The 13,710-nt window shown below is 41.2% G+C and overlaps 1 protein-coding gene across 1 annotated transcript; it reads right to left on the reverse strand.

Moving 5' to 3' along the window:
* Positions 1-2,910: 2,910 nt before the first annotated feature.
* rnd1b (Rho family GTPase 1b) lies at positions 2,911-13,710 on the reverse strand. Its single transcript, XM_061057489.1, has 5 exons — positions 13,442-13,710; positions 12,835-12,922; positions 6,489-6,598; positions 6,164-6,298; positions 2,911-5,861 (listed from the first exon to the last, which is right to left on the reverse strand). Exons 1-5 carry the CDS (start codon positions 13,559-13,561, stop codon positions 5,616-5,618), a joined length of 699 nt encoding a protein of 232 aa, XP_060913472.1. The 5' UTR covers positions 13,562-13,710; the 3' UTR covers positions 2,911-5,615.

Raw genomic sequence — 13,710 nt, forward strand, 5'->3', positions numbered from 1 at the left:
CAGCTGAGTGGGCAATTGAACTCTCTGTGCCTGTCCAGATGTTGGCCTAATTTACTAAGACTAGCAACGTATGTGGCCCATTTACATGTCCTCACACCCAGTGTGTGTGCCTGCATGTGCACAAGACAGCCTCTACCTCAGGTGCTCAAACATCCAACCCACTGACATCCCAGAATTCCTTTGGCAGCGAGAGATTTACTGTATGAGGAAGCTCAGGTTAAACAGCCATACTCCAGTTTATTAATGGTTAAAGGCATTTGGATGAGAAATGATGAGACTGAAAACATGTTCAAAAACATTTGTTTGGTTTTATGCATTGGATTGACAGTTGCAACTTTATAATTGCCATCCAAATAATGTTAATAGATGATCTTAGGTGGGGGTTGTTTCTATAGTAGATGAACAATGATGAAATCGTGAAACAGACTGTGGATCATCTTAGATTTATTCAGCCATGGTCAGACAATATAGAAACACAACACAAGTGGCCATCATGGGCAAAGTGGCAAGGTCTTCATCTTCACAGTGTTGATTATATTCTGCTAGAAGGTGCAGCCCACAAATTCCTGGCTGCTTCGGTTCATCTCTAAAAGGCTAGAAAGAAGACATCACCTTGACTCGTAAATATCAGACATATACATTTCTTCAGTCTCAGAGTCACATTTCCTTTTCTGCTCACAACAGACACTTGGCTCCAATCCAAATGTAACTCTGCTGCGATGAGGTCTCGACTCTTACACACATGTATTACACCTACACAAACCTAAAAGAAGAATTACTCTTAGATGGTTGACGTACTAACAGATTATTTTCAAAATATTTATTAACCATGAACAACGTGTTACAAATATCTGGTCCATAATGTTTATAGATGTGTTATTAACCATCTCTTAAAGGTTTACAAATCATTTGGTAATCATTAACAAACACTTTATATAGTTTATAAAATTTTATAACGTGTGCAACAATAAACCGTTAACAACATGAATGATAGCATTACAAATAATAAGCAAACATTATAAACTATCATTTCATTGTTTCTTAACAGTAAAATAACTATGAACTAGAGTTGAATTAACTATCAATTTCCCCTTTATTTATGATGTTGATTATAACTTTGGTTCTACAGTGGACTATAGTATCTGACAGTAGTTCCTAAGAGTGATGAACCAACAAATGATTATCTACCTACTCTGGTGTTGCCTGCAGCTCTACTGAGTGTTTCGGGGTTTATAAGCTATGGGTTGTTATGATCTGTTTTGGTTTTAAAGCCAACAACGCTTTACAAAGCTTAACAGTTAGGGTGATGATAAGGCCAGAAATAATATATCAAATTGTATCCTGCTCTAGCTAAAATTTTCAGCATATTACTATTATTCAGTACTGTTGCAGATTCACTTACTGAACTGTGTGTTTGGTGCTACCTAGCACTATGTGGAGTCTGCAACACTTACAGAAGAGCCAAGAAACACATGGTCTTGTTGGACTGATGGCACCTCAGCCACACTCTGTGGCAGTAAGCCAGAGTGACACACCTCTGCAGATGTCAGCATCCAGATGTGGTTGTGTTTGAAGACAGATGAGAGAAGCAGCCGTGTGCATCTTCAGAGGAGACGGAGACAGTGGGAAGATTTCCAACCATCTGTAGGTATGAATGTGTGTCTGTCTGTCTGTCTGTCTGTCTGTCTGTCTGTCTATCTATGAAAATGTCACTTAAAGTGTGCTTTTCAAAACAGTTTAAGACACAATTAAACCATCAGCAAAGCAGATCATTTACTTGCTAAGCGGTGTAGCTTAACTTCCTGTCTATCACCCCCTTTTTTCTCATAATGCTGTTTATCATTTGTCAACTACACATCTAAATGACACTTTTTTATTTCTCAGTCTGTGATAATGACTCCCTTATCATCAGAGACTGTGATTGTAGTTCAGGGCTGAAGTAATGGCTAATGACAGTAATCCTCAGTCCATGGAGATTATCATTTGTTCTATCGTTAACGAGACATGCTCTGCATGTATTCAGCGACACAGAGCCTGTCATGTTAATTATTAGTAGTGGAAAAGATTAGTACCTTAATTTCTGAATGGATGATTGAAGTGAAACATCTCTGCAGTAACAGTTCTCTTACATTATGCACTCTCACTAGTGTGTATCAGAAAAATAGAAGGTGGGTCAGAAATAAATGCTTGAGAAGCTTTATGAGAAATATCCAATATGAGCTGCTATGTTTGGAGGCCTTTCAATATCTTAATTCTAAATCCTTTATTTCTCAAAATGTTACCAATACCAATGTTTCAAACAACAATTGATCAGATTGCTGATTCTGACACAGATGTTTTTCATCACTTCTTTGTAATTCTTTGTCTGTTTTTCAAATGAGCTATGTGATTGGATGCATTTAAATTATTGGTAGTAGTCCTTCCCTATGAAGAGTCGCTGGAGCAGTCTTACAAACTTCATGTTGCTGATCTTTCCCAGGGACGGTGTAAGACCACACTGTAGACAATTTTATACTGTTGACCATGAAAACAAATCAGAGTTTGTACAACAAGAATTCTTCTGCCTGATCATTGCCTGCTGACATTGCTACATCCCACATTATTTGCTAATGATCATCAACGGGGCCAATATTATACTAACAGATGTTCAACCAATACATCAGTGCATTCATTACTAAAATTCAAGTTATGTGAACTTTAAATGTATTGATTGTGTTCAAAGTTTTTGGGGATATAACTTAGACTTAAGTAACACATGTGTTTTCAAAACTGGGCAGATATTCAACGAATATCATCATGCACCGGCTTTTCTTTCATCTCCCTCCCAGGAGCAAATGTCTGTCTTGGAGTCTGGAGGATTTTTGGGTAATTAATTATGAATTGATTATAGATTCAAACAAAACAAAAATCCAAGGGTGCCGGACATGGCAAGCTTTATTCATCACAGCAGAAACAAACGAAATAAAGTGGAAAAAAAGTTCTATTTTCAAAAATAGATTTTCAACAAATAACATGTCAATCAAAAGAAAGGCAAATATAGCTACAAAATAAATGTACACAACAACAATTTTTCCATTTGACATCATTGAGGATGTCTTACATTGATTATAAAACAGGAGACGGTATGTACAATCATACAACTTCAATAGGACATGCTTAGGAGTTTGACTGCACCATTGTACCACACACTGACTACAACACAAAGTCTGCATATTAACTGACTTGGTCTGTGAGCCTAACTGTCTTCAGAAGGCATCAGCTTCCTGACACTAAGTCAAAATAGAAACAAGCCTGCCAATAAATGCATAACTGACGGTGTAATAATGGATGTGGGGATGTCTGCTCATGAGCCAACCCTCTCTGTCCAAACAACCAACCAGAGAGCCTGGTCTGTTTCCTATGCTGAAATGTTGCTAGGCGATGCCGAGGAATGTTGGTGTGTGACCATGAACTGGAAGCTTTTGTGCAAATCACATCTTTACTTTCCTCCGACTCACAGGTCAGTCCACAGCTGCATAAAGGCGCTACAACCATCTCAGAGAGAGATTTCCAAGACAACACCGGGACTCACATCATGCTTTTAAATACCAACAAACAGGCAAAATAAAATCAAACTTACAGTACACATTTACAAAAAATTAAATAAAAAACACACTTAATGGAAAAATAGCTTACTTTGGACAGGGCCAGCCTGTGCATTTGAGTCTTTTTTTTCTCTTTTCTTCCATATTATTTGATTTTTTTTTTCTCACAAACTAGCCCTTTTTACAACATGATTGTTAGACTTTTGCAGGCTTCCTAGTAGATTCCCAATTTGTAAAGAATATTCTGCTGTCAGCTCACACAAGCAGCTAATTTAAGTCCTACTGTCCAACTCTTTTTGTTACGATTGCGTAATATTGACAGCAAAGTCTAGCATTTCCAACTCAAAGAGCACTGTTTCCTCTTATTCCCAAACTACTCCTTTGCATGACTTCATTGGTTTCTCTATATTCCAGTTGCTACTTATACAAGGAGGAACAGGGGCAAACACAAATTAGCGGCCTCTTTGTACAGCAGAGATGGTTTGATGTCAATGGACCACTTTAGCATGACGGTTTTCACAAAGCTGCATCTTTATTGCCGCACAGGTTTCCTTTGCATCACAAGCGGTTAAATCATTATTGCTTTATGGTTCGAAGCACAGAGATCACTGCTGCACACACACTCAACCATCAAGCCAAAGATTTAAGCTCAGAAAACGGTCCAATTTCGCTGGGTATAGTCATAGTAACCTACAGTAAGTGCTTCTTATTGGAGGTCGATGGAACAACAAGAGTGTCCGACGCAAAAACTTTGAGTCGTCTTGGAAGTATAGAGTCAGGTTTGGAATGCTACATCGGATCGTTTCAAATGAGAGAAATCCACAGGCAGATTACAAAAGTCAAAAATCAATGACTTTTGGCAACATGAAAGGCATTTTTCAGAACTGCATACCATTTGAAAATTGCTGAATCTATCAACAATACAATGCTACAAATCCTTTTTCCTATAATTATTTGAAACTACCAGCCAGATTTTTCCCATAAGCTGTCAGCTAGACTTAGGTAGGCGTAATCCTATGCTTTTAAATATGCCTAATAACACTGACTGATGAACCAGTTTGAGCTTCATAAAAAAAACGCTCAACAGCTTGGCTTTGAGCAGTTTGTCTCTCTGCTCTTGGACACAACAACAGCATCTCTTGAGGTGTGTCTGTCCCATCACCAAAATAGCATTTTAAAATAGACTCTACCTGTGACAGCAGGGACACTGGAAGCCCGACTGAACATCCCTTTATGTTTAGTTTGTTCTCATCCCGTACACACTGAACCTCCTCTGCTATCTGTGGGGCAGCACTGTGCAGAGCTACACAACCGTGCATCAACAATGCATGCAGGTTGAGATAGTCTAGACTGCTGTCTGTCTGCATGGCAGCCTTCGCTCACAGCTCTTATCCCGCTCTCATCAGCACTGGGACAATGAGAACAGCTCATTGTGTAATAGCTTTCACTGGGCTCTGTCCCTCTGTACTCACTCTGCACCTCTGTGCTCTCACACTCCTAAATGGGGACGCCAACGAAAAGCTATTTCACGCCTTACTAATAGGGATGTACAGGAATTTGTGTATTCCTGACAGTTTCATGCTAGATATATTTTACTTAGAAAAATATCCATTGAATCATCTGAGAGGCATTTACATCACAAGATTAAACGTCACACGTTGCACATTTCCAATTTGGACAAAATCAACATGTGCCTAGAGATATTAAAATCAGACAGATGTTACACCGCTGTAGTTGCATACTGTTTGCAGGTGGGGAAAAAAATGACAGCTCCATGGTCAAACTTAAACTGATTTTGTTTTAAAGCAAGATACAGTGGTGGTAAATGATGGATGTGCGTTAAAAGGTTCAGGAGCAAGTGGACAGCGAGGTGCCCACCTCTTCTGAGGGGTGTTTGGTTTCCGGGGGGATGAGGGAAGGATCCAGCAGGAAGCCCTGATAAAACCATCATGCCCACCCCCCCTTCCCCAAGACCAAAGAGGCAGGGGGCTTGGGGTTTCATGTGAAGGCTGTGACCCCCGTGGTCTCCACTCACATGACTGAGCAGCTTTTGGCCTTCTCCTTCTTGAAGGTGGAGGAGAGCAAATCTGACTTGCTTGGCAGGTGGAGGAGTCTTTTGGAGAGGCGGCGGGTGGGGCTGTTCTTGGGAAGGGGCTGCAGCTTGTTGATGCAGGCCATGGCTGCTGTGCGGAACACGCTGTGGATACTTTTCTCTGAGGTGAACGCCGAGCACTCCAGGTAAGCCTCTGCTCCCAGCTGCTTGGCCATCGCAGAACCCTGTAATACATAAAGCCATGAGGTCCGTGCTCATTGCTGGATTCAATCTTTTGTCTTTTATTAGTACATTGGTCACCATGTAGTTACGTTAGCAGCTCTGGAGGACATGCCTCCGTAACTTCAAATTGGCTTGACATTATAAATGAGGGAGCTGTTGACAATATCTGACTCATATTCTGGTTTAAAAAGCTATAATAAGAAAAACTGAAATTTAGAGATGGTTTTCATTCATGCTTTTGTCAATATATGTAAGTCTACGTTTGTTATACCCTAAGCAAACTATGTCACTTCTTTTGTCTCACCTGCTCATATGTGATGGGAGTCTGTTTCTGATTGGACAGCTCCATGAGCGTGCAGACATCTGTGCGCAGGTCAGTCTTACAGCCAATCAGGAGGATACGAGTGCTTGGACAAAAGTCCAGGATCTCAGTTTTCCACTGTGAACACAAAGGGACAATCAATCAGTTCAGCGTATTTATCTTTTCTGAAATATACAACATGCAGTTTCATTTTACATTGCATAGAGCTACAGTATACTCTGATGAAAACCACTCGTGAAGCTGTGTTTGAAATAATTGCTGAGTGAAATTGAGATGCAAAAGAGGACTGAAATACTGAAGCCATTACCTTCTTCAGACTACTGTCCACAGTGTCCGGGCGGCTGATGTCAAAACATAACAAAACTGCATCTGAGTCGCTGTAGCACAGGGGCCTCACATTGTCGTAGTACGGGGAACCTAAGGGGACAATAAGAAGAGAACAATTAATGCAGATGAAAGACAATATTAAGTTTAAACCGCACACAGGTATCAGTTATTTCACTATCTAACCGCAGGAACTCAAGCCGAATTAGTGCAGTATTGAATATTCAAGATTCTGTTAACCGTCAGTTCCATAAAACGCTCTAAAATACATGAGAGTGAATACACGTAGATATATATATATATATACACACACACACACACACACATCCTAAATATGGAAAAATAACACATTGTGTCCATCATTCTTTTCTTTTTCCTGTGCTAGCATTACCCACAACCTCAGAGAGCACTTATCGATATTTACTGTTGCTAGGTTACGAAATGTACTTCTGCTTCTCTCTAAAGTGAGCCTTGGGATGTTTTAAATAGCGCTGGGTGCCTTATATTTTCTTCTATTCAAGGTAACCAAGAAAACGTGACAATAATGGAATAAAGGAACCATCTCCTGGCATTAGCAGCAGATCTAGACCTTGAAATTTTACCCCCGAAAAAAAGAGACTGATTAGTTTCTCTTTCGCCGATGTTGTTGAAAAAGCTGATATCTGAAGTCCTGCCCCTTTCTTTATTTTGATTTATCAGGGAGGGTGAAGTGATATTGAAGAGTGCGGTGGTGTTCCAAAGGTTGAACCATTTTCATCTGAGATGAGATCGCTGCGACAAAAAACAGCTTACGCCAAGGGCGTTTTTGAGGTAAAGATGCTGAGCGTTGAAAACGCTGAACTGGTTTTGTATCAGAAATGGGCACTGCCAGTGCAGAAGATGGCATTAGCGGTCACAGGCCCAAAAACTTGTAAATGGAGGAAGGCCTTTTTATAGTTTTGAAAACTCTGAAGTCAGACCTGCAAATGTCTCATCATATAGGTACATGTACAGGGACTGTCATTATGTCAGCATTACTCCATGTAGGTTCATTTTTCTTTCTTAAATGTAACCTTGATGATTTGAAATAAATCGTTTTTAATTAAATACTGTTTGAGAGTCGATGTCAGGTAGTTGGTCAGATGAAAAATTGTGACTGAGCAGCAGAGAGACAGAGCGAGACAATCCGACAGAAAAGATTCAATTAAAAAAAAACAAAAAAAACTTTATTTGTCCCCTGGGGGAAATTCGAAGAGGTGGGAAGAATGCAATCTGCTTTATGAGAAATCGGCAACTCTTTCTTGTGCCGAGCCTTACTTTTCTGATCTACCCCTTTCCTGCTCCTCCATCCTCTGCTGGCATTTCAGATAGAGAGAAGATGACAATCGAGCTCTAAATCCTCATTGATCTCCTCTTGCAGTAGATTACGCAAGTGGAAATGGTGGGGCTGGGGGCAGGCAGACGCTCCCACTCATGCTCAGAATCCTTAAGTAAACCGCCCACCCCCCAACAAAAATCCTCTGCTAGGCACGCAATACCTCCAGTCCCACTGTTACCACAGCAACAGGCAAGGAATCCACCATCTACATCAGGCATTCCTCCCACCTCTCCATAAAGGCTGGCCTTAACTGCCAATCAATCATTTTACACCACACACTGCCCGCCCACCCATTGCTGGGGACATTCCTCTGCTCTGCAACGACAAACAGCCATTACACACATTCACACATGCTAACAGCACACCTTATAACACACACACACACACAATATTTAAATTTGGGCAGCAGCCAGAGGTGAGCCCAATCTGTGCGAGATGTAACAGAAGAGGCGCAGCTCAATGGGATTAAAATGTTTACTTTAGGCTCTGTGTGAGTCCCAGAGGGGATTGAGCATTCCTATTATAGCGTCAGACAACAAAAGCAGAATAATCACTCATTAGATATTACACAAGCATAGTTATTGATTTACAGCAAGGAAAACAACGCATCAGAAGAAAAACATATTAAGAGGCAAGCACCAACATGGATGTGTGCATACAGATCAGTTTCATGAATTCTTAATGATTTTCCACATTATCAAAGGGTAAAACTGAATTTGCCAGCTGCGGGGCGCTGTGAGTAGTATAATGACAAGCTGCGATGAAATTCCTCAGAGCTAAATGTCCCAAGAAAGTAAACATTGCAGCAAGGAACAAAGGGATGCGCTTGTTGTCTTAACACCAAGCCTTTGGATGAAAACTACTCCGTTTTACTCTAAAATACCTCATTTTTGTGATAAAAAAATAATTTACTCCACTATATTTTTTTACAAAGGGGAAAGACGTCGCCACACTAAAATGCAAATCACATTATTGCCCCGACACCTCTAGGGCTGGAGTAGAAAAGCCACGCTCATCTGTGAGACAACTTTGTGTTTGCAGACTGTGAAAATTGACACACATTAGAATCAGGACAATTAGCAAAGCTTGGATGATGAGCCTGTGTGAGTGTGTGTGTGAGTGTGTGTGTGTGAGTGTGTGTGTTGACCGAGGGATCTTACAGGAAAGAGTCAAAGGGATCCATAAATCTTGTCAATCTCCTAGTTGGGGTTATCACACGGCTGGAGACTGGGTGTGATTCTGCATTAAATGGCCTCTGATTTAAATACAGAAATCAATGGAGAGTTGCTCAGGGGGTCCCTGAGCCTTTGCAAATAAAGCTGACAAATGAGTTACCCTGCTACCCAGGAGCTGAGATTGAGGGGACGCTTAGGATATCGTTTTCCACCAGTGATCGATTTTTTTTTTGATTTTGTTTTATTCCAATCTGGACAGATGATGCATGATTCAGTCGGCCTACTTATTCTTTATGTAAAGGGAGTAAATTCAAAGCTGATATGAGTGTGTAAATATGATTTGTATAAGCTCCACAGCATTATGTTTAAGTATTGCAGCAGCTTTGGAAACACTCTCCAGACTCTCCAGGACCCAGTTTCTAATCCTGAAAGAAATAGCTTTTTCCATTGTGGCCAGAAGAAGCCGGAAGAAGAGAGAAGGGAAAGCAGGCGTGTAGCCTACGGAGGAAGATCACAAAGAGCCCTCCTGTCCCATTAATCCTTCACCCCCTGCAGTCTGATATCACAGCGCACCAGTCTGTCTCTTTCCCTCCTCTTTTTCATTGCAGCACCCCAAAGAATGTCTTGGATAGACAGATCAATGCACACGCAGAGTATAAGCATGCCCCCAAAGTTTTCCTCTTCCTTTTTCTTAACAGCATGCATCTATGACAGATGGGGAGTTTCTGAGGCATGAAACACAGAGAAAGAAAAAACACATAACCGAATTCCTGCGGCTGAGCTCCACTCCATCCTTCTCAATGGTGCTGTGCCCAGAGCTAAGTGTCAGGGTTGAAATTGGGCCAGAACAGAAGTAGGCTTAACAGTCCAGGATGACAGGTTTGTGTTGGAGTGTAGAAGTGGGGGAGGGGGGGGGCAGTCTGTATATAAGTATATTTTTGTGCTAAATAAACAGAGGGACAGTGCCTGTCCTCATCATTAGCACACTCCTCTCCTAAAGTGAGAATACAGGGGTCAGACAGATTAATGATCTACTGATGGTATGACTCACAGATTTGGGGATGAGAGTGGCTCAGCCCCTCCCCGCCCACACTCAGCCGGCTGGGAGCTGTGCTGCTGCTGCTGCTTGCTGCAGATGATAACTACGGATTTCACATCCAGGCCCCAAAAAAACACATCATTACGTCAGGCGGTTGTTCCGCGGTTTCACATGTCAGAGCCGGTTAGAATCACACTTTAAGACCCCTGCAGAGAGCTAGACGCTGCGTCTATGCTCCTGAACATCACCACATCTGAGCTGTTAACAAGCTTTACTCTGTAACTCATCACCATCAGAGCTGATCACACTCTGCATTTTTTCAAGGAAAACAACGGATTCAAAAAAAATGTTAACTTAAGCCTCGACATGCACAGAATTTAAGTGTATTCTGAAGGTAACCTTTTAAGAAAATGTGAGATTATAGTTATTACTCCCAAAAAGGTTGATTCTGATATCAAAATAAAAACATTTTACTGCCTTATTGTAGTAACTAGACTAGTACCATAGCAATACTAGTGCACAATATGAGTGGGAAAAAGGATTTCTGACAAATTGGCTAGCTTTGATTAACAATGCACTCTCTTCAATACAATATTTAAGCTGAAACTAATTGATTTTGGGGGCTAAAGCGATTGGTGAATCGACGGGCATACTCACTGATAACAGATTTTTCATTTTAAGCAATATGGCCGACACCAAGACTAGTGTCGATATCACAACAACTCTAATACTCAATGCAAAACAAGTTCTTTGCAGAAATCGTTTCCCCATTCTCTAACATTTTTGATAAAACAAACATATTATTTACTGAGGAACTAATTAACAATGGCATTTCTCAACCAGACCAAAACCTTAAATGACTGAAAGCTAAATTGCATATAAGACAGCCTCTATTTTACATGCACACTGACTTCATTATAAATCACTCTCATTCATAAATCATACCCGAATGATTAGAGATAAAATATCGTCTTTAACACAAAGGCTTTATCAGCAAGACTGTTTAACCCAAAATAAACGACTCACTCAGACCATAACGAGCTTCATTATTCACTATACATGAGAATACAGTGGGCCGGACACCCCCCCACGCATGTCTGATCAGACCAGGCTGATTAAAAACTGGTGGATTGATTTTCGTCTGTAAATCCATGACAGAGCCCGGAGAAGGAGCCTCGGATGAGATCAGACCAATCGATGTAGGGGAGTCGGGATAATGAGGAGGACCTCTCTGAGCGGTGGGGCCGCAGCAGCACAACTACTGCAAATTACAGCATATGTGCAGCCTCTATGCTGGTCGTTCATCACCAGGAGGCTGACATTAGATGCAGGAAATGAAATGCCTCTATAACAAAAGATGTGAAGGAATGGCTTACAGAAGTAGTCTTCATGAGAACTAAATACACTCAATTCATTGCTAACTTGCTTTAACACAATTTCCCCCCAGTTTGTTCTGTTAACATTGTATTGCATGGTTTGTGCTTGTCACTTCGTTTGATAATTGTTCCTTATGGTGTAAATTAACTAGAAGCTACCAGAGTAATATTTACATAAATGAGGAAGAAACACAAAAGAGAGGTTAACAAAGGGAAGGAAAAAGTTAAACAATGAATGATGAACAGGAAATAAGGGTGGATGGGAACATAAAAGCTGCATAAACCCTTGATTGGAAAGTGGAAGGAAAGAAAGAAAGAAAGAAAGAAGTGTCTCAATCTGAGTGGGTCAGTCAGAGGGGCTGGCCCTTTGGTCCTATTCACATTCTTAATCTCCTGCATCATGCCCGCCTTTGGGTGACCCGGAGCAGCATATGGAGGCAAATGCAGGTCACCCGTGTTTCTGAGCTGCCTCATGTCTGTCTGCTCCAGAAAACCTTCCTGCTCAACAGGATGCCTCTCATCATCATCCCCCGGCACCAAGCCCGCTTGTGCTGGCCAGACCAAAGGTCCAAAGTCTGGGATTAGAAAGCAGGATTTGGTCTGCTGAGGGAATTACACTACAATTTTTTCCTGTTGGCGCTTTTTAAATAGGGCTAAAAAAAAATCTGTGAACACAGTGAATACTGCATCATCTCAAACAAGTGGGTCTGTTACATAAAGGATTTGTTGTCCACAGACACGTATAACCCAGTGAGGACACAGATACATCCAGCACGTCTGTGTACGGAGAGGGGGGGAACCATTGTGCAGCGAGCATGAAGGGAATCAAACAGGTGCTGCAGATGCATTACACAGTATCCAGGTCAACTAACTAAGCAGCAGATTCCCCCGTGGAGATCTACAGTGACACATTGACCCTGTTTTTCACGCTTAGTGTAAATGAACATATGATGGACAAAGTCAGCAATAAGAACAAGTGAAGTGGAATAATCACTCTTTCTGCCTAGTTTCCAGTGAAACTCATTAGGCACAGAAATTAACTCCTGCCTCTTTTTTCAACCTGCCATGTGAACATTTGTTATACAAGATTACATTTAATGTGTTGTAATTCTGAGACAAACAAAAAATGTGTTTGACTGCAGTGCAACAAGTGATCATTTTCTTTGCACTTTAAAAAGCAACCCTTCACCTAGTGTCATGTCAATTCCACTTCTCATCCCCTGAAAGAGCAGAATCCAGGCAGACATTCGTGCATCTCTCCTTTCTGCACATACAGACTCTTATTACATTCACAGCACATTGCTTAATATCCTAGCCTCCTCCAGTGCTTCAGATTGCAGCAGGACATGAAACAGACAGACAGTAGGTGATGATCAGTTTACCTGAAGTGTCCCACAGACTGAGCTCCACGCGCTGCTCCTCGAGCTCTAGACAGGCTGTGTAGTTTTCAAACACCGTGGGCACGTAGGTCTGTGGGAGCAATTAGCAACATGGTGCCATTAGTGGGGAGGTGTCAGTCTGCAGTCAGCTGCAGGAAATGCAATACACCCGAAAAACGGAGCAACATGCAAAGAGGCACTGAGAAGTGTCGAGTAATTATTTGGTCGATTAATATTTAAAAAAATAATTAAAAAAACTTAAATCAAATGATGATGCATGGAATATGCAGCACGGGCCGATACAACATGTAGCCAACATGCACAAATGAGTAGGGAATATATACAGTATAACTCATACAAACAGCAAATGCATTTAAAAGCTATAATAATATTATGTAAACCAAGAAAAGAAAAATGGACGAAAATGCGCATGCAACCGGGGCACTGCAACAGACGCAGACATTTTTTTTTTTTTTTTACCGCCGCATTGAATCATTATGCAGAGTTTAAAACTTAACATCGTCAAAACGCAAGCAGACGAATGTGCATTAAAATTGTAATTCATATTTTTTTTTTTTTTTTTACAAACATGGGCACAAATAAAGCCTACCTCTGGATAGCAATCCTTCGCCAGCACTTGTAACATCGCCGTTTTTCCGCATTGAACGTCTCCCACAAGCACCAGTTTACATCTCACCACCAGCGGCTGTGTGTTCCTCCTTTCCTTCATGATGTTGGCAATAATGTTTCGGAAAAATTCCCTTTGTTTTTGAACAAAATGAAAAACAGAAGCAGCAGAACAGCCCAGAAATGCTCCCAGAGTGTGCGGATTGTCCGGATGCGTAGCAGTCTGTGGAAGCTCGCTGTGATCTGATTGAA

This window comes from Labrus mixtus, chromosome 15, assembly GCF_963584025.1.
Source record: "Labrus mixtus chromosome 15, fLabMix1.1, whole genome shotgun sequence".
Taxonomy (NCBI): Eukaryota; Metazoa; Chordata; class Actinopteri; order Labriformes; family Labridae; genus Labrus; species Labrus mixtus.

Excerpts from the sequence above, each read along its gene's own strand:
- rnd1b (XM_061057489.1), bottom strand. The coding sequence starts at position 13,561 with ATGAAGGAAAGGAGGAACACACAGCCGCTGGTGGTGAGATGTAAACTG. Across the intron at positions 12,923-13,441 it reads CGAAGGATTGCTATCCAGAG|ACCTACGTGCCCACGGTGTT; the intron begins GTAGGCTTTATT and ends TTGCTCCCACAG. Across the intron at positions 6,599-12,834 it reads CAGTCTGTGGGACACTTCAG|GTTCCCCGTACTACGACAAT; the intron begins GTAAACTGATCA and ends TTGTCCCCTTAG.